The sequence below is a fragment of the Aethina tumida genome, chromosome 5 (genome assembly GCF_024364675.1).
Source record: "Aethina tumida isolate Nest 87 chromosome 5, icAetTumi1.1, whole genome shotgun sequence".
NCBI classification, from domain to species: Eukaryota; Metazoa; Arthropoda; class Insecta; order Coleoptera; family Nitidulidae; genus Aethina; species Aethina tumida.
In genome coordinates, this window is record NC_065439.1 from 5,278,118 (window position 1) to 5,303,298 (window position 25,181).

Genomic DNA, 25,181 nt, shown 5'->3' on the forward strand with positions numbered 1-25,181 from the left:
TTATTATATTATATTATATATTATATATTATATATTATATATTATATATTATTATATTATATTATATATTATATATTATATATTATATATTATATATTATATATTATATATTATATATTATATATTATATATTATATATTATATATTATATATTATATATTATATATTATATATTAATATATTATATATTATATATTATATATTATATATTATATTATTATATTATATATTATATATTATATATTATATTATATATTATATATTATATATTATATATTATATATTATATATTATATTATTATTATATTATATATTATATATTATATATTATATATTATATATTATAATATTATATATTATATATTTATATATTATATATTATATATTATATATTATATATTATATATTATATATTATATATTATATATTATATATTATATATTATATATATATATATATTATATATTATATATTATATATTATATATTATATTATTATATATTATATATTATATATTATATATTATATATTATATATTATTATATATTATATATTATATATTATATATTATATATTATATATTATATATTATATATTATATATTATATATTATATATTATATATTATATATTATATATTTATATATATATTATATTATATATTATATATTATATATTATATATTTATATATTATATATTATATATTATATATTTATATTATATATTATATATTATTATATATTATATATTATATATTTATATATTATATATTATATTTAATATATATATATATTTATATATTATATATATTATATTATATATTATATATTATATATTATATATTATATATATATATTATATATTATATATTATATATTATATATTAATATATTATATATTATATATTATATATTATATATTATATATTATATTATTGTATTTGATTACAGCATTGTCATCATTAATTTCAACAATATTCAGACTTTTTGTACTTTCAATTATTTCATTTTGTACCAAAATCTGTATAGCTACAAATATGCTCCTACAAACATGTCGGTGACCCAAAAAGTGCGCAACGCGGTTTCCACTTCAAAAGAAATATTAGTGGTAAAAAAGCAGTTGTTCTTCACCCAATTGAGAAATATCAATGCCTCTTTTACACTCTATGCGAATCATAGGGGTTGTTGGTCGACATAACCCACTTAACCCTGTGAATATAATAAAAGATATAGTTAAAGTTAAATATTGATATTCATTATCTAAATTATAATTGGTCATAAACTACTATTTCATTTTAATCAACAAAATAATTATCATTATAATCAACAATCTATAAAGAAATTTATTTTTGGATCAGAATTAAACCCTTTATTATTAAAATTAAAATAGATATATGGCACATTGTCATCAAGAAATTGTATATTGTGTAAATCCAAACAGGTTAGATTAAACACGTTACATTGGACTTGAAAACTTCTTGGAAAACTCATGATTGGTGTTTAATACAATATATACGGTACGAAAAGTGTTTGATCCTTCTGAATCCTGAAAGAGACATCATGTACATTAGAGACAGAAAGTTTCCCATTATGGGGCAGACTCCTCATGTCTATGTCATGCATGATGTCTCTTTCTAATTTCAGACGGGTCAAACCCACTTTATTTCTAATCATTACTTATTTCTTAACACATTTCAAATGTGTACTTTTTATTTATAATAGGTTGAATAAAAGTCATATTTTATTTATGTTATGTATTTATTATCTAAACTAATATTAAAAGTGACTTAGGGACACAAAGTGATTTTAATAAGCTTACTCAAATACTTTTACTTTTTAATTTGATTTAGATTGTTGTTCCCAATAAGTTCCACGTCTTTAATGTGTCATATACTAAGTTTAAAATTTGCTTCCATTTTTCGATAACACTCGGGTGTTCAGAGGAGAAATAGTACGACGTTTTACAATTAACAGCTTCAATTTCGAAAAATATTGTCTTCAACGGAGCCTCCTCCAACCACACAACTTCGTCGACGCAGCATCTGAGATCAATCGTATCAAATGAATTTTCATATTCAACTTCTTTAATAATAAGATAATGACCTGTAACAAGAAAAAATTATTAATGCAATTTTTTTTATATTAAACCACCATGAATGAAACTTACCCTCCAAACAGCATGAATATTGATTCCATTCGTCATTGTCGCGTTTTATATAAAGTAACCCCAATAAACGGTGCTTAAAATGTGGTTTGATTTCAACGTCTGCCCTGAACAATTCATTAACTTCCATACTTAGTGGCATATTTGTTAATGACAATCGGTTATTTACTGATGGGAGGGATATTTCTCCAACATGTTCAAATTCAGAGTATTGCCTAATTTTCTCCTCTTGATGAGCATTTCCTCCTATATTATTAGCAATACGAAACAGCTTTTTTAATGTTTTGTTAACCACTTTTATGTATTTATTATTGTGCAATATATCGACTCGTACCCTCATATGGAATAAAGTTAATGTGATGTTAGGGGCTACATCTTTTAAACACATAATTTTGTTGAAAAAGATCACTTTGTTAACAGGAGCCACCACCTCACTAGCTATAACTTTCATACCACTCTTAACAAGGCAAACATAGTAATACCTAACATTATTAGATGGATCTTTTCTAAGAGTGAACCGAATGTTTTTAATATTACAGTCAGCTAAATACTTAGGTTGCTGATCAGTTGTCTTTGATGCTTGAATTAGAAGAGCCTTTTTTATATCTGAAAGTAAAAAGTCAGTCAAATGCATTGTAGTTTACTATAAAACTATACTTACTTTCAACTAATAATACTTTTTCAGCTTCAACTCTTTCTCGGCCTTTGTTTAATTTACACACAAGTATGGCTTTCTGGATCTGTTTAATCCTTTCATCCTGAGCATTAATCTCCTGTACATAGGAGATTAGTGGTGGTGTCTTCACGGATAGTTGATTTTCTCGTTCATATGTGGATTCGATGACATTTTCGTAGATGACACTCAGACGTCTAGGCTTGTTCGAATGTGAACGATTAAACAACAGTTCAGTGAAATGTGGTTGTTCACCATCTTCAAACGAGGCAATTTTGCTATAGTTTATTCTTTTGTTAGTTATCTTTGCTGGCGAATCTTTGCTTTTCACCTCACAAGTCATATCTATATTAGTGGTGACAGGATCTGATGTAAAACTACCATCATCGCAACTGTCTAAAGATAGTATCTCACTCAGGTCATCAGTGCTGATGCTAGTGTCAGCCAAGTTAAGAGTCTCGTATATTTTCTCTTCATTTCTAACCCATTTCTCACGATCAGCCAACAAATCACATTTATCCTCGTGTGTTTTGCTATCGACACTATTTTTGGGTTGAGTATTATTTATTTCAAACTCTCTCCATTTACTTAAAATCTCTTGAAAGTCGAATTTCTTATCGAGGTGTATCTCTTGCCGGTCTTGAAGCTTAACATCATTGCTTCCTTCAATGCTAATTGCTTTCCTTTTCAGGCGACTGCTTAACTCCATAAAAACAGTGCTAAGAGTTTTGTTTCCGTATTGCTTTTCTGAGAAAGCAATTACAACCGTAATGTTATCTTCATCACTTGATGATGATACTTCAAGGTCTGGAAAGAAATAAATATATAATAAAAAAATATGCACTCTAATATAGATGTAATAAATTTACCTTTGTTGTACTCATTCTCTTGTTGAAGTTTTGTGACAGTGGAAGTCTTATCAATTATTTCAACAACCATTTTAACACGAGTCAGTTGAAGATCAATTAGCAACTTGAGGCTGATTTTTGGGACTGATGAAAATATATAAATTCGTGTATTTTATATCGATTCAGATGAATTGATTACCTCAAATTATTTAGGTGCTTATGGTAAAGTATTATCCCAAGAAACCACAAAGTAATAGGTACTAATAGGTCGTAAAAATTGATTATGAATTGTGTGAATTATTTAGTTACATGATGATACATATTTATTTTAAGAATTTATTTGTTAAACCATACTTTATTGTACTATTTTAGATATTTGTTGTTTCGCTTTGTCTTGTATTTAATATGTTAAATGTTAAATCATTTAGGAATTACTGATTAATGTAGATTAAGACATTAAGGAAAATATGTAATTAAATATTCAAAATTTCTCCCACAATTTTTTGTTATTTTCTTAGTTTATATTACGAAATATTTTTTCAATATTCTCATTGTTGTATATTTCAAAATGATTTTTAAGATGAAGTAATATGAAAAACTGTTCACTCTTCTTTTAGACAGTCACATAAGTTTTATTTTTGTTTATAATTTTTGATAATAAAATTAAAATTAATTCAAAGTTTTTGCAAATATTAATAATTAATGTTTCATTAACTTCTTAATGATACATTTATAGTTTTCCAAATTTGAATATAAACAAGTTTTTTCACTTTAAAACTTTAATATTTTATTTAATATCATTATTCTTGAGGGAAGTAAAGTATAAGATATTGGTAATACACAGGTAAGTTATTTTGAGATTTGATGACATACAAAGGCGTATAAGTTATTGATAATGGTATGGAAAGTAATTTTCGACACTTATTTTTGATCCGGAAACTTGAGAGATTCGTGTTCTATACCTATTCCTTGAGGTACGAACAAAGATAAAATTCCCTTAAATAAAAACTCAATGGTTTAATTCCACTTTTTCATACCTATTTTTTAAATACAGACTGAAGCTGATTCATCAATTCCTCGAAGAATCTTTCACTTCAAAGTCAATTAAGAAATGTATTATTGTCCTTACATATCCTTTTCAGCAGCAAATTTTCACATAATTAGCAATAAAGAAGTTCAACAGTTTTTGAGGACTACACAGCATATTATAAAATTTAATTATATGTAAAATTATACAGTAGTTTTTAAAGAATATGTTTCTTAAGAATACAAAATTTTATTTTCTCAAAAACATATGAAATAATAATAGGCACTTTATTTAGTATATTAATTATTTACTTTTTATATTTATTATAAATAAAATCTAATAATAAATAAATATTTAAAATAATCAATTAACTGAATTGAGGTATTAATTTGATATACTGTATCAAACTGTGTATTTATTTCAATTAAACGGATCCATACGGACATACAAATTTATATAAGTGACATTTGATCACAATACAACATTTTTTGATATTTATGACAATACCAGTCACCATCCTAATTTATCAATTTTCTAAAATGTTTAAAATGTATTGAGGAATATTTCTAAACGAATGAATTGTTTCCACTTCTTGGGTTGATAAAACTAAGCTTATAATTTTGAAATCATTAACAAAATGTCCAGTAATTGTTGCCTAGCATCGATTACTTCTATATTTATTATTCAACTTGCTTCTGAGATTAAGATTCTGACGATACTTTTCGAGAGAGAAGTTCGTCATATGGAACAGTTTTCAACCAATCTTAATCAGTTGGTTCAGTTGTTTTAGAAAAACTGTATAATCAGATTTGCTTTAATCGTATGATTGTGGCTGTTGTAATATTAAAAAAATTGTTGATTTATAAACATATGGTCGCAATTCAAATTTATTGATTTCAAGGGATGTTTAATTTTATGGGTTTTTAAGAACCTTTCAAAATAAAGAAAACTGAAATCACGTAACAGACAATTTTTGTTTCTGTTTAGCATTCTAGATTGATTTTATAAGCAACATAAGTTAAACAAATGTGTCTCGTTTTAGGATTTTGACCATTTGTCGCACAGTGGGTTCATTTTACATAAATACAAAGAATTTGTTTAGAAAATATATAGCCAATAATATTAATTTTGTACAATACATTCAAATAATTATACAATTCTTTCTGTTACGTTAGATAATTTACTGAATTACTAAATTATTATTAGTTTATTGCATTATATGTATAAATATAATACAACATAACAATTATTATGTTTTAAATTTAATTGAATATGTGTTAATATATTCACATTAGGTTTTAGAATAATTATTTATGTATTTAAATGTTAATTCAGTTACATCAGTTTAGAGCAGAAATAAAATCAGTTTGGTAACAATGTTGTTACTTTACTAATTCTTGACACACATCTTTCGATAGAGAAACTTAAGAGCTTTGTTGTGTTGTATACCCACTTAGTGAAGTTCGAACAAAGATCAAATTGCTTTCTCTTTTACTCCATTCATTTCCTAAATGTAGAGTGAAGCTGATTCAGTTTCATCATTTCCTCGAAGCATCTTTCAATTCAAAATCAATTAAGAAATATATTATTGTTCATACATATCATTTTTTAGCAATAAATTTTCACATAATTATTAATAAAAAAAGTTTAACAGTTTTTGTGGATTACACAGTATATTATAAAATTTAATTACATGTAAAATTATATAGAGCAGAATAAAATCAGTCTGGTAACAATGTTGTTACTTTACTAATTCTTGACACACATTTTTGATCCAGAAACTTAAGAGCTTTGTCGTGTTGTATGCCCATTTTGTAAAGTTCGAACAAAGATCAAGTTGCTTTCTCTTTTATTCCACTGATTTGTTAAATATAGAGTGAAGCTGATTGAGTTTCATCATTTCCTCGAAGTATCTTTCAATTCAAAGTCAATTAAGAAATGTATTATTGTCCACACATATCATTTTTTAGCAGTAAATTTCCACATAATTAGTAATAAAAAAGTTTAACGGTTTTTGTAGACTACACAGTATATTATAAAATTTAATTATATGTAAAATTATACAGTAGTTTTTAAAGAATATGTTAATTAAGAATGCAAGATTTTATTTGCTCAAAAACATATGAAATAATAATAGACACTTTATTTAGTATATTAATTGTTTACTTTTTATATTTATTATAAATAAAATCTAATAATAAATAAATATTTAAAATAATCAATTAACTGAATTGAGGTATTAATTTGATATACTGTATCAAACTGTGTATTTATTTCAATTAAACGGGTCCATACGGACATACAAATTTATATAAGTGACATTTGATCACAATACAACATTTTTCAAAATATTAATGATAAATGATTGCTCATTATTTGAGTGGAATATTAATTGTTGGGTTCTGGCTTGTTAAAGACGTATGTGAGGTACATTCAAATCCGGAATATTGTCCTTGTTTAGACTCACACATATAATGTATTTTTTGTATTTTGACATATTACGTAGTTTATATATTAGGGTGTCCGTTATTTCCCAAATTGATTTTATACTCTGCAGCGCCCCCTATATGTTTAGTAAATGGCCTAAAAAAAATTATCTAATCCATATAAGCTCTTAATTTTGATAATAAACCGTGCCACAAAATGAAAAAAAAATGAAGAATTATTTTGATTTCAACTTTGACCTTGAATAACTTTGAAGCAAGTGATTTTTCCGAAAAATGTTAAGAGAAACTTTTTGTAGAGCGTTTGTTCAATTTCCTACAAAAATAATTTGATGCCGCAGCAATGTATGAACTGGCTTCGCAAAGAAAAAATTAATTCCAAAAAGTACAAAAACCCCATGTTATTTAAATGGGAAATAAATCGTCTTTGTGGCACGGTTTATTATCAAAATTAAGAGCTTATATGGATTGGATAATTTTTTTTAGGCCATTTACTAAAAATATAGGGGGCGCTGCAGAGTTTAAAATCAATTTGGGAAATAACGGACACCCTATTATATATAGCTGGTATAATTTTTGTTGCGTGTCCTAACTTAAAATGATGACAAAGATGGTGCCAAATTAGGAGTTTCATTGGCTTTTTAAAGTGTATTTTTAATTAATATCATCAATGCCATTCTTTATGAGACAATATAATAATATGTAATGTTTTCCACCCCATAATTTTTGAGACTGACACGTAAATTCATGACTAGCATATCAGAAGAGATTAACTGAGCCTTGTTTATGTTTTTTCTTCAGACGATATTTTTCTAAAGTTTTTGTTTGGCAAACTATTATAATATAGTAATAATACATAATTTATTATTCATCCTGTTTTTTAGAACTGTATCCTTTCACTTATTAAAAATTCTTGGAAAGGAAGAATTGTAGAAGCTTCTACAATGTTCCGAACGCCTTCCTTACACAAATTTCTGTTAAATTATTAATAAAAAACATAATTCGATTATGATTATACATTATTTATTTATATACACTATATATTTCTTTACATTATATCTACATATTTTATAAAATGTCATGTTATTCGCCCTTAACATTTTGTAGCCTTCTTAATATTTTATTTTCATCCGCACATTTGATGGTAAACACGTTGCGGATACGTTGACGATCTACCCCACAATTTTTCTCTATACATTCCACAATATCCCCCACAATTATTGGGTTCAGTGGCGGCTTACATTTTTTGTGAAGATAAGCCGGACTCTTTTTCCCCGTTAACGAAGAGGTGGCCATCGTTTTTTTAGTGAAAAGCAAATTCATTAAAATCCTGGTTGCTTTCCTGTAATTTTTCCAATTAATCCTCTCATATGCATCCCTGGGAACTTTGTTGCCGCCTGACCCAATTACCACACAGTCGGGGGAGATTGGTGTAATTTTCTTTCTTTTAATAATTGGCGCAACTTCTTCATCACTACTATATACTTGAGGTTCTATGAGTAATCTTCTCCTTTTAGGGGTAACTTCCTTGATTGGTTGCCAATCGGAGTCACTTTCATCAGTAAAATCTGATTCCGAAACAGATTCATCATTAGACGAGTCATCGTTGTCGGTCTCTTCTTCATCAGAAAAACCTGTTTCTGATGACTGATTATTGGTCAATTCATTTGACTGATGATCATTAGTAGCTTCAGCATTTTTGGAACTATTGGATTCTTCTTCTGGCTTGTAATCTCGTAATGCCACTTCACACAACACTAAAAGAAGATAATTGTACGGCCGTTTGGGAGTTGTTACTTCGTACTCGTTCTGTGTTTGTTGTTTTTCGTTTTCCATTTTGACTATGTACGTATGTATTTCCGCAGCTGACGATTTCTGAGATACTTTAAATATGCTAAATGATTTAATATAGATTTATATATTTACCTAAAAATAATCTTACTTATTGTGCAAAATATTAGAATAAATAGCTATAAAATTAGTTTGAAACACTTACATTTGTAGCACCCTTGTTTAGAGACCATTTATTACACTCTTTCCGAGAAAGTAAAAATTTCCCATATAATAAAATGTAATATTTCAAAATATTATATTGCCATTAATATGTAGTTTATTTTTTAAAAATTATAAATTACTCCTAATATACATTTTGTAGCTTAAAATAATTGTAATAATTTAATTGGGTATAATTATACATATTTAAAAAATAGAGTACATAAATATTGTACAGTCGGCTGCAGAATGGCATTACCACCCTAAGGTCCAGTTTCGTTTGCGGTCTGAATATGAGAGTTGGGGTGTGAGAGAGAAGGATACAGCAATAATATATTTATACAAGTGAAACAACAAATTCGTTGTCTTGGTGGGCTGTGCTATACCATAAATTAACCCCAAAAATTCAATAAATTTACATAAGTATTTTTAAAGAAAACATCTTGTAAGGTGAAGTAACCCCATAATTTGGGTTGTACAGTTGTAACATTTCTAAATAAATACAAATATTATAAAATCGAATGAAAAAGTAACTGTTACTCTTATTTTATTTATTTCATATTTCTAATAATAGTGATTTTTTCTCAATTCTACTAAAATTAACAAATACTGATCTGTCACTGCTTTAGTTAATATCCAAAATTAATATTATTGTATAAATGTTCTACAAATTGTTAAGTTAAAATAAATTCAAATTATTTTATTATTTGTGATTTAGTTAAAGCAAAATTCGTTTCCTAAATTTGAAATATATAAAATTTTAGTTATTAAAGACATATTTTTATAGTAAAAAAACGAAATACAATAAAATAAAAAAACAATTTTTTAAACCATTTGTCAAACAAGTGTTGTGTCGGTATAATTGAATTACATCAATAGAATTATTTCAGCCAGAATCTCAAAAAATTAGGTAGACATTTTGTTTTAATTAATATATAATTGTATATAATATTTAATCCCAATTATTATTACAATTTTTAAATTCTAAGAAAAGTAGATATCTGTATCCACATTCTTATATTTTATATATCGATTCTAATAGATTTCACTGGATTATTTAAAATTTTCTCCATTTCAACTTATGTTTTCATTTCATTTCATTATGATTAGATTGATTTGAACACGACGACATCAAAATGTGAAGTGTATAAAATTGTCATTAATTTTGTTTAAAAATACTAACGATTAATAACTAGTACTAGTAGTAAATATTTCGTTCGAAAAATTTAATTTTAAGCATATTTTCCAAATTTCGGTGGCCCCTCATTTAAATTTTATAACTTACCGCAATTAATATTCATCCTTTTTTTACTATATCTGTCCCTTGTATACCTCTTTTTGGTGTACCGGGCGGAGCTTATCGATAGCGGATCTCATAGGATTTTGTTTTCAAAGTGGTAATGCCATTCTGCAGCCGACTGTACATATATATATAATGTACATAATGTATAATATAATAGTAAATATACTTTACAAACAGTTATCAAAATGGTTAGAAAAAATAAGATGAATAATGAATCATAAAATATTACAATCTTACAATATCCTGCCATCCAAAAAACTAATTTCATAAAATAATCGGTTGGTCGTTACAGAAGATAAACTAAATTCATATTGTGAAGACATTAACAATCAAAATTTAAATATTTACCAAATCCAAAAGGTAGTTCATATAAGGAGCTTATCAGGTCTTACGAGAGAATTAATGCTAAAAATGTTATTGGTGGAGTATTTGTACCATTTATTTGAAACTATTATAATTTTAACATTATTTCGGCTATAAATATAATCACCTGCAACAATCGTCAGTTAATTCTCCAAGAAATGTACCTAAGAACTCTTATGTTATGTTAATCAAGAATTTACGTTATGCTATATAAATTTGCATTTTTATTCTATTTATTTTTATTTTATTTATACTTCATTGATTTTGATATAATTATCAGCTGAGGATTATTAAGGTTTATATCCCGTAACTCTTAACAATAATAATGGTTTGTCCTAAAAATTGATTAATACTATAATTTCAGTATTTGATAATTATCGGGCTAAATATGTACCAAATTATGATAACTAATCAATATTCATTACAAATTTCGAATTTTTTAATTCATATTTCTAATATTTAATAAATATTTATGACAAATTTCTGATTTTTAAAACCCTGTTTTGTAAGTATTTTTCGGAATTCTTCATTCAGTTTGATATAATTATCAGTTGAGGATTATCAAGGTTTAAATCTCATAACTTTTAACAATAATTATGGTTTGTCCTAAAAATTAATTGATACTTATATAATTATCAGTATTTGATAATTATCGGGATAAATATGTACCAAATTATGATAACTAATCAATATTCATTACAAATTTCGAATTTTTTGACTAACTGTTATTTCTAATATGTATATGTATCAAATTATGATATTTAATCATTATTTATAACAAATTTCAGATTTTTAGAACCCTGTGTTTTTTTAAGTATTTTTGATAATTTTTCGTTGAGTTTATTATAATTAACAGTTGAGAATTATTAATAATAATAATTATAGAATTCTAATTATGGTTTATCCTAAAAATTGATTGATACTTATATAATTATCAATATTTGATAATTATTGGGCTGAATATGTACCAAATTATGATAAATAATAAATATTCATTAAAATTTTTGCCAAACTGATATTTCTAATATGTATATGTATCAAATTATGATATTTAATCATTATTTATAACAAATATCAGATTTTTAGAACCCTGTGTTTTTTAAGTATTTTTGATAATTCTTCATTGAGTTTGTTATAATTATCAGTTGAGAATTATCAACGTTTAAATCTCATAACTATTAACAATAATTATGGTTTATCCTAAAAATCGATACTTATATAATTATCAGTATTTGATAATTATCGGGCTAAATATGTACCAAATTATGATAACTATATTCATTATAAATTTTGAAATTTTTGACAAACTGATATTTCTAATATGTATATGTATCAATATTAATCTCATAATCATTAACAATAATAATGGTTTGTCTTAAAATTTGATTGATACTTATATAATTATCAGTATTTGATATTTATCAGGCTAAACATATACCAAAATATGATAACTAATCAATATTCATTACAAATTTCGAATGTTTTGATTATGGGGATAAATATATATATAAAATGGAATGTTTATGATGCCCTTTATCTGTCTGTTGCATGTAATGTGGTGCTTTACTGAAAAACTTAACTATTACAGTAATTGAGAAATGTGTCGGGAATTAAAGTTTTTTTTATCAAGGATTATTACTGAATATACACAATTTATTGTTAACATCAGTTATAATATGTATGAAAAATATATGCATGTCTGTATAATACATGTACGTTTTACGAGTGTCAAGATTTTTACCCATTTAGCTAATAGAATGGTTGATCAATATTGTATATTAAAATTAATAAATTAGATTTTGTTTTAATAATTAATTTAACATAATTAATTTTTTCAATTAAATTATTTTAACTATTTATTTAAGTGGCAAATTTTTATCAGTAAATGATTGACTTTCATGTTTGTCCTGTATTGTATTTGGAATTTTTTATCATTTCTTTTTACGATGTCGTTCGGTGACAGTCAATGTTGAACTTAATAGAAAATTGTTTCATATTTCGTTCTAAATAGATAATGTGGTTGTCCTATGGTTAAAGGCACCCTTAAAAAGGGTTAAAGTGTTAGTAAAACCTGTGCTGCGTATCTCGAAGTAGCTAAGGTGAGTTCCATTTACAGATTTATTAATATCAGTTTTAGTTTTTTTTTAAATGGCAACAAACATCTTATTTATTTATAAAAGAATGCATATTGTGGTATTTATATAAACTAGGCATTGGGACCTTATGGCCTATTACAATATCTGACATCTTTTACATTAAAAATTAGTTATATTAATTGATTGTGTTTCATTATTGTAAGTGATGCATACTATTTTGATAGTTTATTGCACACTCCAAAAAATGAAAAAAAAATTGTTTAGTGACAATTTTGAAAACATTTAGATTTATTTAAAAACCTACAAAAATCTTAATATTTATTTAACATGTTAAACATGGATTAAGAAATTAAATATACAAAATTTTAAAAAATATATTTAAAAATTCTTCAGTAACAATATCTATTTGTCTGTCTGTATATAATTTGTGTATATTTTAATATACATATTTTGGTTCTTAAAATATTATATATTAAATAATACAAAAATCATACAATGTTCATAAAGTTTTACATATAGTTAATAATAATATTATGTGATTTAGTTGACAGATTTCTTAAAAATTAGTCATACAATTTTTAGTAGCAGAGATAACACCCAACGTAAATGAACAGAATAACTTAAATAAAATCTCAGATAAATCTAATGAAAATACTAAAAATCATCGGATTTATACACTTTGAAATTACCATAATGTCCTAATTAATATTCATTAATTCTGCACTAAACTGATCTGTTCATCATTATTAAGATTGTTTTAAACATATAACTAATTATTTCTTAATCAAATACATTCTTATAAATATATTATTCACATCTTCAATTAATTTAAATTATAATAATAATTACATTACATACATAAAACATGGTATTATTAATTTACTAAAATCAAATCATTAACCATTTTTTCTCTTATTTACTGTTCATTATATTAATAAAACTCAACAGAAACAATTTGAAAATTTAGTTAAACTAAGTAAGATTATTCATTCTATCGACTGTCATTATTATTTAATTCATTAAATTAATGAATTTCATCAATTGATAAATGTATTATTTAAAGGGTGCATATAAAGACTTCACTAATTTACAGTTCTTATATATTTTATTCAATAAATTATTCAAATGGAAATTGGACATATTAGAATTTAATTAAAAATGGGTAAGATTATTCATTCTATCGACTGTCATTATTTTTTGATTCATTAGATTAATGAGTTTCATCATTTGATAAATGTATTATTAAAAGGGTGCAGATAAAGACTTCTGTAATTCAGAATTCTTACATCTTTTATTCAATAAATTGTTCCAATGGCAATTGAAATTATTAGAATTTAGTTAAAAATGGGTAAGATTATTCATTCTATCAACTCTCATTATTATTTAATTCATTAAATTAATGAGTTTCATAATTTGACAAGAGTATTATTTAAAGGATACAGATAAAGACTTCTCTTATTTAGAGTACTTATATCTTTTATTTAATAAATTATTCAAATGGAAATTGGAATTATTAGAATTTAGTTAAAATAGGTAAGATTATTCATTCTATCGATTGTTATTATTATTTAATTCATTAAATTAATGAGTTTCATAATTTGACAAATGTATTATTTAAAGGATGCAGATAAAGTCTTCTCTTATTTAGAGTACTTATATCTTTTATTTAATAAATTATTCAAATGGAAATTTAGAGTACTTATATCTTTTGTTTAATATATTATTCAAATGGAAATTGGAATTATTAGAATTTATTTAAAAATGGGAAAGAATATTCATTCTATCGACTGTTATTTAATTCATTAAATTAATGAGTTTCATAATTTGACAAGTGTATTATTTAAAGGATGCAGATAAAGACTTCTCTTATTTAGAGTACTTATATCTTTTATTTAATAAATTATTCAAATGGAAATTGGAATTATTAAAATTTAGTTAAAATAGGTAAGATTATTCATTCAATCGACAGTCATTATTATTTAATTTATTAAATTAATGAGTTTCATCATTTGATAAATGTATTATTTAAAGGGTGCATATAAAGACTTCACTAATTTACAGTTTTTATATATTTTATTCAATAAATTATTCAAATGGAAATTGGAATTATTAGTATTTAATTAAAAATGGGTAAGATTATTTATTATGTCGACTGTCATTATTATTTAATTCATTAAATTAATGAGTTTCATCATTTGATAAATATATTATTTAAAAAGTGCATATGAAGACTTCACTACTAATCGTCAAAATGTTATAAAAGTGAATAACAATAATAATTTTCTAAATTTATAATAGGTAAAAATTTAATGTATAAACATAATTTTATAATAACAAAACAAAATGTAAAACACACTCGTACGTTCGCGTCACCGACATGCTTATAGCAGTATATCTGTAGCTATATTAAATAATTAATATTATATTAATTCTTCTATTCTATCTAAATTAAATAGTAAAATTTAATTTAGATAACAAGATTGCACTTATTTTTCTAAGATGTCTAAATTAACCTATGTTTAAGGTGATTCGAAAACATATCCAATAAAGATGTGAATTGTTAACTAGGAATCAAGAACCATTGTAGAAAATATTTTCAGTTCCTAACAGGAAATTCCTTTATTCTTCTAATGCGTTGAAATGTCAACAAAATATAATGAAAAACTTTTTAAATGGTAAAAATTTCTTTCCTTGATGATATTTGATAATTTTTAATAAATGTTGTAGGTTGTTTTTTGGGATCTTAAGTAATAACCAATCCATAAATTTTAATTGGACAAAGGATATTGAGACGAACTACCAAGAAGACTTCCCACATAACATTACACCACACCTCCTTAACATGAGATTCTCATCACATTCATCTTAATTTTTTACTTGCGTAATTATGATTTTTTATTGATAAATATATACTAAATTATAATTAATAATTATTATATTAAGGTTTATAACCTGCTTCACCCTAAACATTGGTGATGATAACTTTGATAATTTTGTTTTTATGTTTTAAACAATGTGTTTGTTTCGTAACAATGTATTAAATATAACCTTCTGCCCTGAATATATACTTACTTCTTCCCATCAACTTGTTTTAGAATGGATAATAGAACTAAGCTCTACATTGGTAGCTTTTCATTTCACAATTTGGCGACACACAAATAAATAATAAATATACATTAATATTACATTATGATCCATCACAGCCAATGATCACCACAAAATTATTATTGAAGTTTATATCCAAAATTGAACACGAAGCTTGTTTTCTTCAGGTGAAACTTAAGAAAAGTAATTTAATTATATTTCTGCTTCCAAATTTTGATCACTAATGAATAGTTAGCCCACTCAAAGAATAATATCTACAACTGTCAAAATAGTAAAGGTGAAGCTTCTCTGTAATAATACAAAAGTAAATCTTCGAATAATGCATTCGCAATCACATGCTGTCCAAAGGTCTGCTCCTCAGCAGGACTCAGCCTTTTACAAAGAATTTAGCATTCGACTTCCTAAAAATGTAGCCAAAACATATCACGTTATGCATTTCAACGGCAATCTTAACGTGAATTTCGAAAAGTGGACCAGAGCCAAAATGGATCGAGAAAACAACATGAAGGAACATAACAGTGTTGAAAAAGACGAGCCTAAGTTTGGCGCCGACTCGGAATATGGCGCAGAAGCCAGACGGAAGAAGCTGGGCATTGTTCCGAAGAAATACAACGCCAACAATCAACCGTGGCTATTAGATGCCGCCACCGCTGATGGCACCAAATCTAAAAAGTTTAAAAGTATCCGGGACGAGGGTGTCTCATCGAACGCCGCATATTACGTATTCACACACGCTGACGATGGTACAATTGAGGCCTACCCCCTACGCGAGTGGTATAGATTCCAACCGATTCTGAGATATAATACGTTGTCGGCGGAAGAAGCCGAAGAAGAGTTCAGTAAATGCAGCAACGTTTGGAATCATTTTTCTGTTATGATGAAAAAGCGTCTCAAGGTAGATGAGGAAATTGATATGGAGGATGAAGAAATGACCAAAAACCGTAGGCATCTACAAATATCTGATATGGATAGTTGGATTGATGGTTCAGACGATGATTCTGCGGAAGAGGTCAAAGAGGACGACGATGATGATGAAGTATTTGACTTGAAGAATAAGAAAACTTTAAAAAAGAAGGGTCAAAAGAAACGTAACACTGACGTGGAAGCATTTGAAGACTCCGATGACGGGGATGAAGAAGGTAGAGAACGTGACTACATAAGTGACAGTAGTGACAGTGGGTCTGAAGACACAAATTTGGAAGGTGTTGCTGAAGAAAAAGCACTAAGAAAACTGCTTAATTCTGACGAAGAAACCAACAGTGATTCTGATGAAACCTTGATTGGCACAGATAGTTCATCAGACGAGGATGATGAGAGTCCAGACATGGTAGATATAAAGGTTGTTAATGGGAAAAAACTAACTAGTATTCCTGATGGTAAAAAAAGAAGACGGAAGGAAGACACATGCGATGCCTTAATGGAACCGCAAGTGAAGAAACCGAAATTGAAACGAGATGATAAAAGGAAACGGAAGGAAGTGACTAGTGATTCACCGCCAGTGAAGAAACCAAAGTTGACAAATGAATCACGCAACAATGAAGATGCTGTAATACGATTGAGAAGTTTGTTTTCTTTAAGTGAAACTTAAGAAAAGTAATTTAATTAGATTTTCACATTATTGACCACTTATTTTAAAACATCTTTTATACCAAGGTTTTTGTTTATCAGATTTTAATAAATTAATTAAAAGAAAAATGTTCATTATGTGGATCCAGAAATATAATTTTGAAAGAAGATAAGGACACTCAATGGCATGATTCATTAATATGTGATTATCTCTTAGTTTTTGGAGGAATTTAAGTGGTTCCACGTCGTTCAATTCTCGGAAAATATTTGTTTTAATTTGTTGGGTCTACTTGGTCTAAAAAATTTTATTTCAACATAATTATTGTACAATTCTGAAATTATTTATAACTTTTAAAAATCAATTTATTAACTCAAGTTTACGAATAGTGCGAAAAAGTCATAATTAATTTAACTGAATTTCTAACTATTTTGTTAATAAAGAAGAAACCCTCAAACATGATAAAAATTGAAAACTCTCCGTATTTTCGATATAGGAACATAATTTTCAACATTGAATATCGAAAATAAATCAACCATTTTTAATTTATTGTCAATACCTTATAGATTTCATACCGATAGTTTTGTGTTTGCTGTTATTATATTTCTGAACAATTTTTGATAGTAAATTTATCCTTCCACATCATACTTTTTAATGGCCTAATAAGACATTCCACAATTGAAACCTTTTTCTCTATATATTTACTGTAATGATTGACATATTTATTATTGAAACTCATTTTGGTATAATCACTATTTTATATAATTTCCGTTATAATTACATAAAATAATTAATTACATCTAATTGTCGTCCAAATAATGAAATTAATATTGTTTTGGTTAATAAAAAAGGTTCTGGTTTAATGAAATACAGAATTTATTGGATCAAAATCAAAAATGGATTTAATATTATAAAAATTTTAGTGAGAGAAAAAAAAAGGATAAGGTATCAGAGGCAGCGCATCCACCAAATTTTTAACAGCCATCTAAACTGTTTATTATTAAAATAAATAAAAGGCACGTTATTTAAAATATGTCATGTCAATTTTATTTGATGACGATGTCGGATACTATCTAAATTTTCCTAAAATATAATAAAAGTGAAAAATAAGTGAAATTTTGTTTTTTATTAAAAGGAGTCTTACACCTTCAAACAATTTTTATTGCCTCAATTATTATTGATTTAATTTACGGATAATGAGAAGTTTTTATATTGATCTTTAAATGCGATATATTCTGCTATATATTTTATTAAATTGTAGTCCTGATACCTTATTTCCATAGTAACAATTCTTTTGTAGAAAATGTTGAATGTGTTCATCGGAAATACATCATTTATGTTATTCATGAGCAAACACTCTTAAATAAAAATCAAGAGTGTGCCTTAATTTTATTCAACTGTATGAACGAAATTATCTCATTTCAAAGAATTCTTCAGCAGATGATACAGAATCTACGGTGTTAAAGATCTAGATAAACTGTAACACTCACACTGTACTATATACTAAAGGACTATATACTAAAGTATATACAGCAATTTTAAAGGCTAAAGATTAATATAGTTTTACAGTATCTCATAAATTGTCAGTTGCGAATGTACGAAATAGAGACTTTGGCGACAAGTGTATATAGTTCAATTAAGAAACGTCTCAGGTGACACTAGTTATTATAATATGTTATTGACCCACTATGTGACTCAGTCTACTGTCTCAGTGATGCATGATGTCTCTCTCTAAATTCAGACGGGTCGAATGCTTTTCCTACTGTATACATCTTTCTTCAAGAAGAGACATACATATTGTTCATAGCAATGATCCACATAACTTAACAATTCCCACTTTGTTTGACCGATCTCCTTATATAAAGTACCACGTGGTATTAGTCCAAAAATCTCCTAAGACTGTTTTTATGAATTTAAGTAGTCCCCTAAGAAGTAAAGCAGTTTCTCTTGAAAGATGCAATGGTTTTGTGTTTCAATATCACACATACAAACAAAATCTAAATAGAAACAAATTCTGAATAGAACTATAAAGGACAATTATTAATTATAATTTTATATACATATACATTTAACAAGAAAAAATCATAGTTGTGTACAATGTCTGAACACAGACAATAAATTAATTAATTTTATTAATAATGCTTATGATGTAAATCTCATATGAATGTGGAGTGGTATGATGGTGTGAGATGTCTTCTTTGTTGTTCTTTGGTCAATTAAAATTTGTGGAATGTTTAAATATATTTTTTATCCCTCACCGAAAATAAACTGGTTACTGCAGGTTGTACCACTAAATTCAAATACCTTTAACTGGTTAGTGACTTTCTAATGGGTTTAATTTAGAATTTTAGGGGTACATCTAATTAAAAAAAATAAAAACAATTTTTTATTTTGTAAAAATGACCCACATAAATGTGATATTATGTACTGTAAAAAAAAACGTTCTGTTTATCCCTGAACTATATGTAGAGGCTCTCTTCCTCCGCTTCATATACAGTTCCTTAAAAAATAAATAATAAAAATAAAATTGTTGCACCAAACCGAAAAACAAAAAAAAAAAAAACGCCCCCAAACTTTGTTATCAACAAAGATATACAACCTTGGGGACAGCAAAAAAATTACAAAATTACTTATAAACATATTCTCCCAATTTTAGTTCTTACCGAAATATTTAGCTCTCTAGCTATTTCAGAAATATTTGTTCACTGTTCATTTAAAAAAAATATTCTTAGACGTTTTTCCTCGTTTAAATTCATTTTATTCGTGATCGTGATGATAAATTCTTCATAATTTACTTATCGTCTTTAACCTGTATGGCATAAACAAATATAAAAAAATTAATACATTCCCTACAAATTTATTAATACGTGAATACTCTTCATATTGTTAAAAAACTCTATTTTAAAATACATAATTTAGAAATAAAATTATTTGTATATTACATTAAATAATGTGGAACTACACCATTATTTTGATTATTGGGCATAGTTATAAAAAGATTTCAGACACTCAATTTTTGAATTATAAATAACATCAAACAATGTTTACGATTTTATGTCATTCTTAATGTTAATTTTTGCAAAATATTTAAAGAAAATAATTATTTTATTTTTGATATTTGAAATAAATAATATTTTTGAAGAAAGAAAACATTTTACATAATAAGATTGATTCATGAATATACTTTTTCTTATGTAAATTATATTAATAATTAGGATCAATTATAATGAAAAATATGTTATTCATTAATATGGAGATTTTCATATTAATTTTTTGAGTCCTCGGTACGATATTGATTAACAAATCACGTATAGCCTTTGCTTTTGAGTGACAGAAATCATTTGATTAATAAAGTTCAACTATATCGAATAACTATTGTTTTATATTTTGCTTTTTTAATATAAAATGTGTTGATTTATTAAAATTTTATTTATTTTAAATTTCGAAAATTATTCCTCTTAAACTCTTAATAAAATTTTGTCAACTAATAAGAAATATAATATAAAATAAAATATGAATACTATTTTATAAAATATGTACCATACATAACGATTTTATTATTTTTGAACTCTCATGCTAATATATAGGTATTTATACTGCTCCATCTAAGGTCTAATAATAACAATAATAATATAATAAAAGATTACGATTCGACTTCAAAGTTATTTAAAGAAAATATAAATTTATTTTATTAAGATTTTATTTAAACTAAAAATATTTCATAAAGTCTAAAATATGAATTAATTAACAAATATTTTTTCTTTTAAATGTGCTTAAAATTGCACTAATTTTATATTTTAAAATTCTTTTGTAAACTTTCTGAAAAACACAAGGTGGGTCAAAGTGTTTAGTTCATAGATATATTATTGGAACCTCAAAGACTATTGGTTCAATTTTAAAATATGTCATTTAAAATGATAAAAAGAAGTTTGTCGCTAGTATTTGTTTTTTTATAATATTTATTTATTATGTTAATATTAATTTCATCTTACTTTTTTGTGTCTTTTTGTCTACTATTATAAATACTACTATTGAACAAATTTTTAATATATTAAATATACTTAATTTCTTAATACAAAAATTATTAAGATATTTGTAGGATTTTCAATAAATCTAAATGTTTACAAAATTGCTTCTGATTGTTTTTTCCATTTTCTGAAGTATTCAATAAACCATAAAAAATATTGTGAACCACTAACAATAATGAAATTGATCAATTAATATAACTATTTCTTTTTTTAAAATTGAAAGATATATCAGAAATAATGGGCGATAAGATTCCAACTTCAATTTGTATATAGTAGGAAAAGCGTGTGACCCGTTTAAATTTAGAGAGAGACATCATGCATGACAGAGACAGTAGAAGAATGTCTCTTTTAGGATTCAGGTGGACCAAAATCTTTTCAAGCTGTGTAACTCGGCATTGAATTCATTTTCAAGTTAATAATTGTACGATAAGTTATGGGTAGTCTTATTATTTAATGGACTGATTCTTGATTTATTTTAATATAATATATGCAATTGTAAATACTAAAACAGAGTTCCATTCTTAAATAAGTAACATATTTTTTACCATTTATAATAACTACAATTGTTGTTGGTAAATCGTTAAAAGGGACCTTAGCTGGTTCGAGATACTGAACAATTTTCTATTTAACTCCAACCAAGATTAACTAATTTAACATAATTCAACATAATAATTCGTGTTTAATTAAACATGTGTTAATTATTAAAACTAAATCTTATTATGTTTATTAAAAATTATAATTATATACAAATAATAGTAACATAATTCGTGTTTAATTAAACATGTGTTAATTATTAAAACTAAATCTTATTACGTTTATTAAAAATAATAATTATATACAAATAATAGTAACATAATAAAACATAAAATGAAATAAATATAACAACTAAGATTAGTTGTCCATTTAATAAAAGAATTATGTATTAATTTTACAATGATTTTTTGTCCATACAAAATAAAATATATATAAAAAAGTTATCACAATATATTAAGTATATATAAGTGATTAAATATAATACATATTTAATCACTTTTCTGTATTTCAGCGTATTTGTGCCTTCGACAGTTTGAATGATCTTTACGACTCTTAGGCCTTTGAAGGGGATTCTATTGAGTCATAAAATATCTAATTGAAAGGATTGTTTATATACTTGGTTTTAATATTTCCATGGCTGTAAATTGCAGGTGTCATCCCCACTGAGGGTGGTCAAGGATTCTTAAATAATAACGATCTTTATTACATTAGTTTTTATTATACTTTTACCACACACATACACAATGAATGATAATAAATTAATAAACAATAGGTATATATTTTAAATATCTAAATCTAAGTGGGTTCACGGAAACAGTTATATTAATAGTACTAATAGTACCGCAATTAATTTTTAGGGTTAAGTCGGTTCCTTATGCAATTTGTTAACATTCCTGTTTTAGGAAATATTCTTTCCGAAGGAACGGACGTAATTGGTAATAAATTTTTATGCATCACCCAAAAATGAATGATTCGAGGACCGCCGAACATTGGGCAATGAAAGGTATTGCTTAACCATGGAATTGGCCTTTACTGTTGGAAGTGTTTGATAATTTATTATCAAAGTACTTCCACAGCGTGTCAGTGTCGGAAGTTTTAGGCTCCTCAACTTTGATAAAAGGAATGAGATCTTCAGATGAACTTCTCCCCAGTTCTTCTGTTATCCACTTCTCAGAATTTTATTGCTGACCCAAATGCTTGTTTATTGTAGCGTTCATAACTGCCCAGTCATCTCCAAATAATTATGAGAACGTCATTGTTTAATTTGTTACCTATTTCTGTAACACAATTAATTTTATTCAGGGAATATTGGAGTCCCCGCAAAAATGGTATGATTGATGATAACGTAACATATTTTTCCTCAGACGATGTTGTCATCAAAAGAACACAATCTTCAATTGCCATTCCTCCACATTAAGCATTTGAGGAGCCCTTGGTAAACTTGATAAGACTGCTGTTAGTGGAGCCTCCAACGAGTTGCGACGTCTTACTTTATTTTTAATATAGAAAGACCCATTTGTTTTTGCATCTGTGTTAGTTTCTCCACTGTGCGCTGTGCTTAAAATGCCCTACAATGCTTCTGCACTTTTCTAGTATAGTCCATAATTCTTCATTTTGAGTTAGCCCATCCTTTACAGATAAATTCAAAGTGAAGGCCATCCACGGGTGATGATTCTTACTTAAATTATCATTTATTGCTGATTTTACGTTCCCACCATTGTCCGATACCACTGTGACGATCTTTTTTAGTAAAAATTTACCTCAAACAGGTTCGCATTTGTGGTAGCTGCCATATTCTCAACATTTTTTAAGAATGATACAAAATCGTAGACCCCACTCTGGAATTCACTGGTTACACCTACACCCCACTCACAAGTGTCCATCCACTCCCACCAAATAATATTAATAATTTAACCACCATAAAAATAATTTGAATAATTAGCTACCTGCGATTGATGAAACTAAACTTTCACTACTATTACGACTACTTTTGTCTTTTCTCAAGTTTTAATTTTGTATCCTTAAGATGGGTAAGTTAATTATAAAAATATTTATGTTATAATGTATTAATAATCAGAGACATGTTGGTCAAAGACATCGAATTTAAGGTTCTTAAGACAAGATGTAAAATATTTTTTGTATTTTAGTTACTCATTCATGAAGCTTGAAAACCACTACCCCATTATTTATATATAAAATCTTAAATTTAGATATTCCGTAACCAATAATTATCCCTAAAATTACTATTAATAAAGTTATCAGCTTAAATAATAAAGGTGAACAAATAAAATAAGAAACAGGGAATATTAATCAAGATAATATTCTACTTCTAATAATAACAAAAAAATTAATCGACTTATAGCCTTTAATATTTCTAAACTAATAAAATTAAATACATCAGTTATAGTACAGTAAGTTAAACGAAATCTATAACAAATAGTTAAACCACTAGAAATAGTGTCTGGTACTGCTGATTAATGCCCCCTGGCAACTGGGTCTTATCAAGTGTTGGTAGCTAAAGACTCAATGGACAAAAATGCGTCTGTTATTCCAGATGGGTTTTGCTGAGAATGTTTCTCAACGTCTGATAACCAACGTGTTGAGATAACTGAGGAACGTTAGGACTTTCCAGGTTTAGATCAGGTTATAATACCATCAATCACTGGAATTAACCAGTATGAATGGATTAAGAATATTTGAATATTGCTGGAAATAAAATATTACTTTCGGGAAAGAATACAGGAATTTTTGTTTTGAGACAAAATTACTTAAATTTATATTGTTTTAATATAAATATTATTTATCAGACAAGACATAAAAAATAAATAATAAAATAATAATAACATAAAATTATGAATTAAAAAATTAATTAATATTTTTAATAAACTAAAATTATTTCAATGTTTAATTTGAATACTCAAACATAACATCTTGTTTAGTTTCATATACAGTTATCTATATAGATTAATTGCTTTTTTAGAACAGTTATTTAAATAATATAATAAAGTTATCAAAGATTTCCAAAAGAATGAATATTTTGG

At 25.8% G+C, this 25,181-nt stretch overlaps 3 protein-coding genes across 3 annotated transcripts; 1 reads left to right on the forward strand and 2 right to left on the reverse strand.

Annotated features, from left to right (window-relative positions):
* Nucleotides 1–1,737: 1,737 nt before the first annotated feature.
* On the reverse strand, nucleotides 1,738–3,814 carry LOC109608198 (uncharacterized). The gene is made up of 4 exons (XM_049967431.1): nucleotides 3,706–3,814; nucleotides 2,825–3,643; nucleotides 2,167–2,769; nucleotides 1,738–2,102 (listed from the first exon to the last, which is right to left on the reverse strand). The coding sequence occupies exons 1-4, from the start codon at nucleotides 3,773–3,775 to the stop codon at nucleotides 1,846–1,848; spliced, it is 1,749 nt and encodes a 582-aa protein (XP_049823388.1). The 5' UTR covers nucleotides 3,776–3,814; the 3' UTR covers nucleotides 1,738–1,845.
* A 4,424-nt stretch (nucleotides 3,815–8,238) lies between these two features.
* Nucleotides 8,239–8,991, reverse strand: LOC126265577 (protein insensitive-like). Its single transcript, XM_049967456.1, has one exon. It carries the CDS (start codon nucleotides 8,989–8,991, stop codon nucleotides 8,239–8,241), a length of 753 nt encoding a protein of 250 aa, XP_049823413.1.
* A 3,762-nt stretch (nucleotides 8,992–12,753) lies between these two features.
* On the forward strand, nucleotides 12,754–19,160 carry LOC126265504 (general transcription factor IIF subunit 1-like). Its single transcript, XM_049967256.1, has 3 exons — nucleotides 12,754–12,912; nucleotides 15,434–15,584; nucleotides 15,637–19,160. The coding sequence occupies exon 3, from the start codon at nucleotides 16,334–16,336 to the stop codon at nucleotides 17,600–17,602; it is 1,269 nt and encodes a 422-aa protein (XP_049823213.1). The 5' UTR covers nucleotides 12,754–12,912; nucleotides 15,434–15,584; nucleotides 15,637–16,333; the 3' UTR covers nucleotides 17,603–19,160.
* Nucleotides 19,161–25,181: the final 6,021 nt, after the last annotated feature.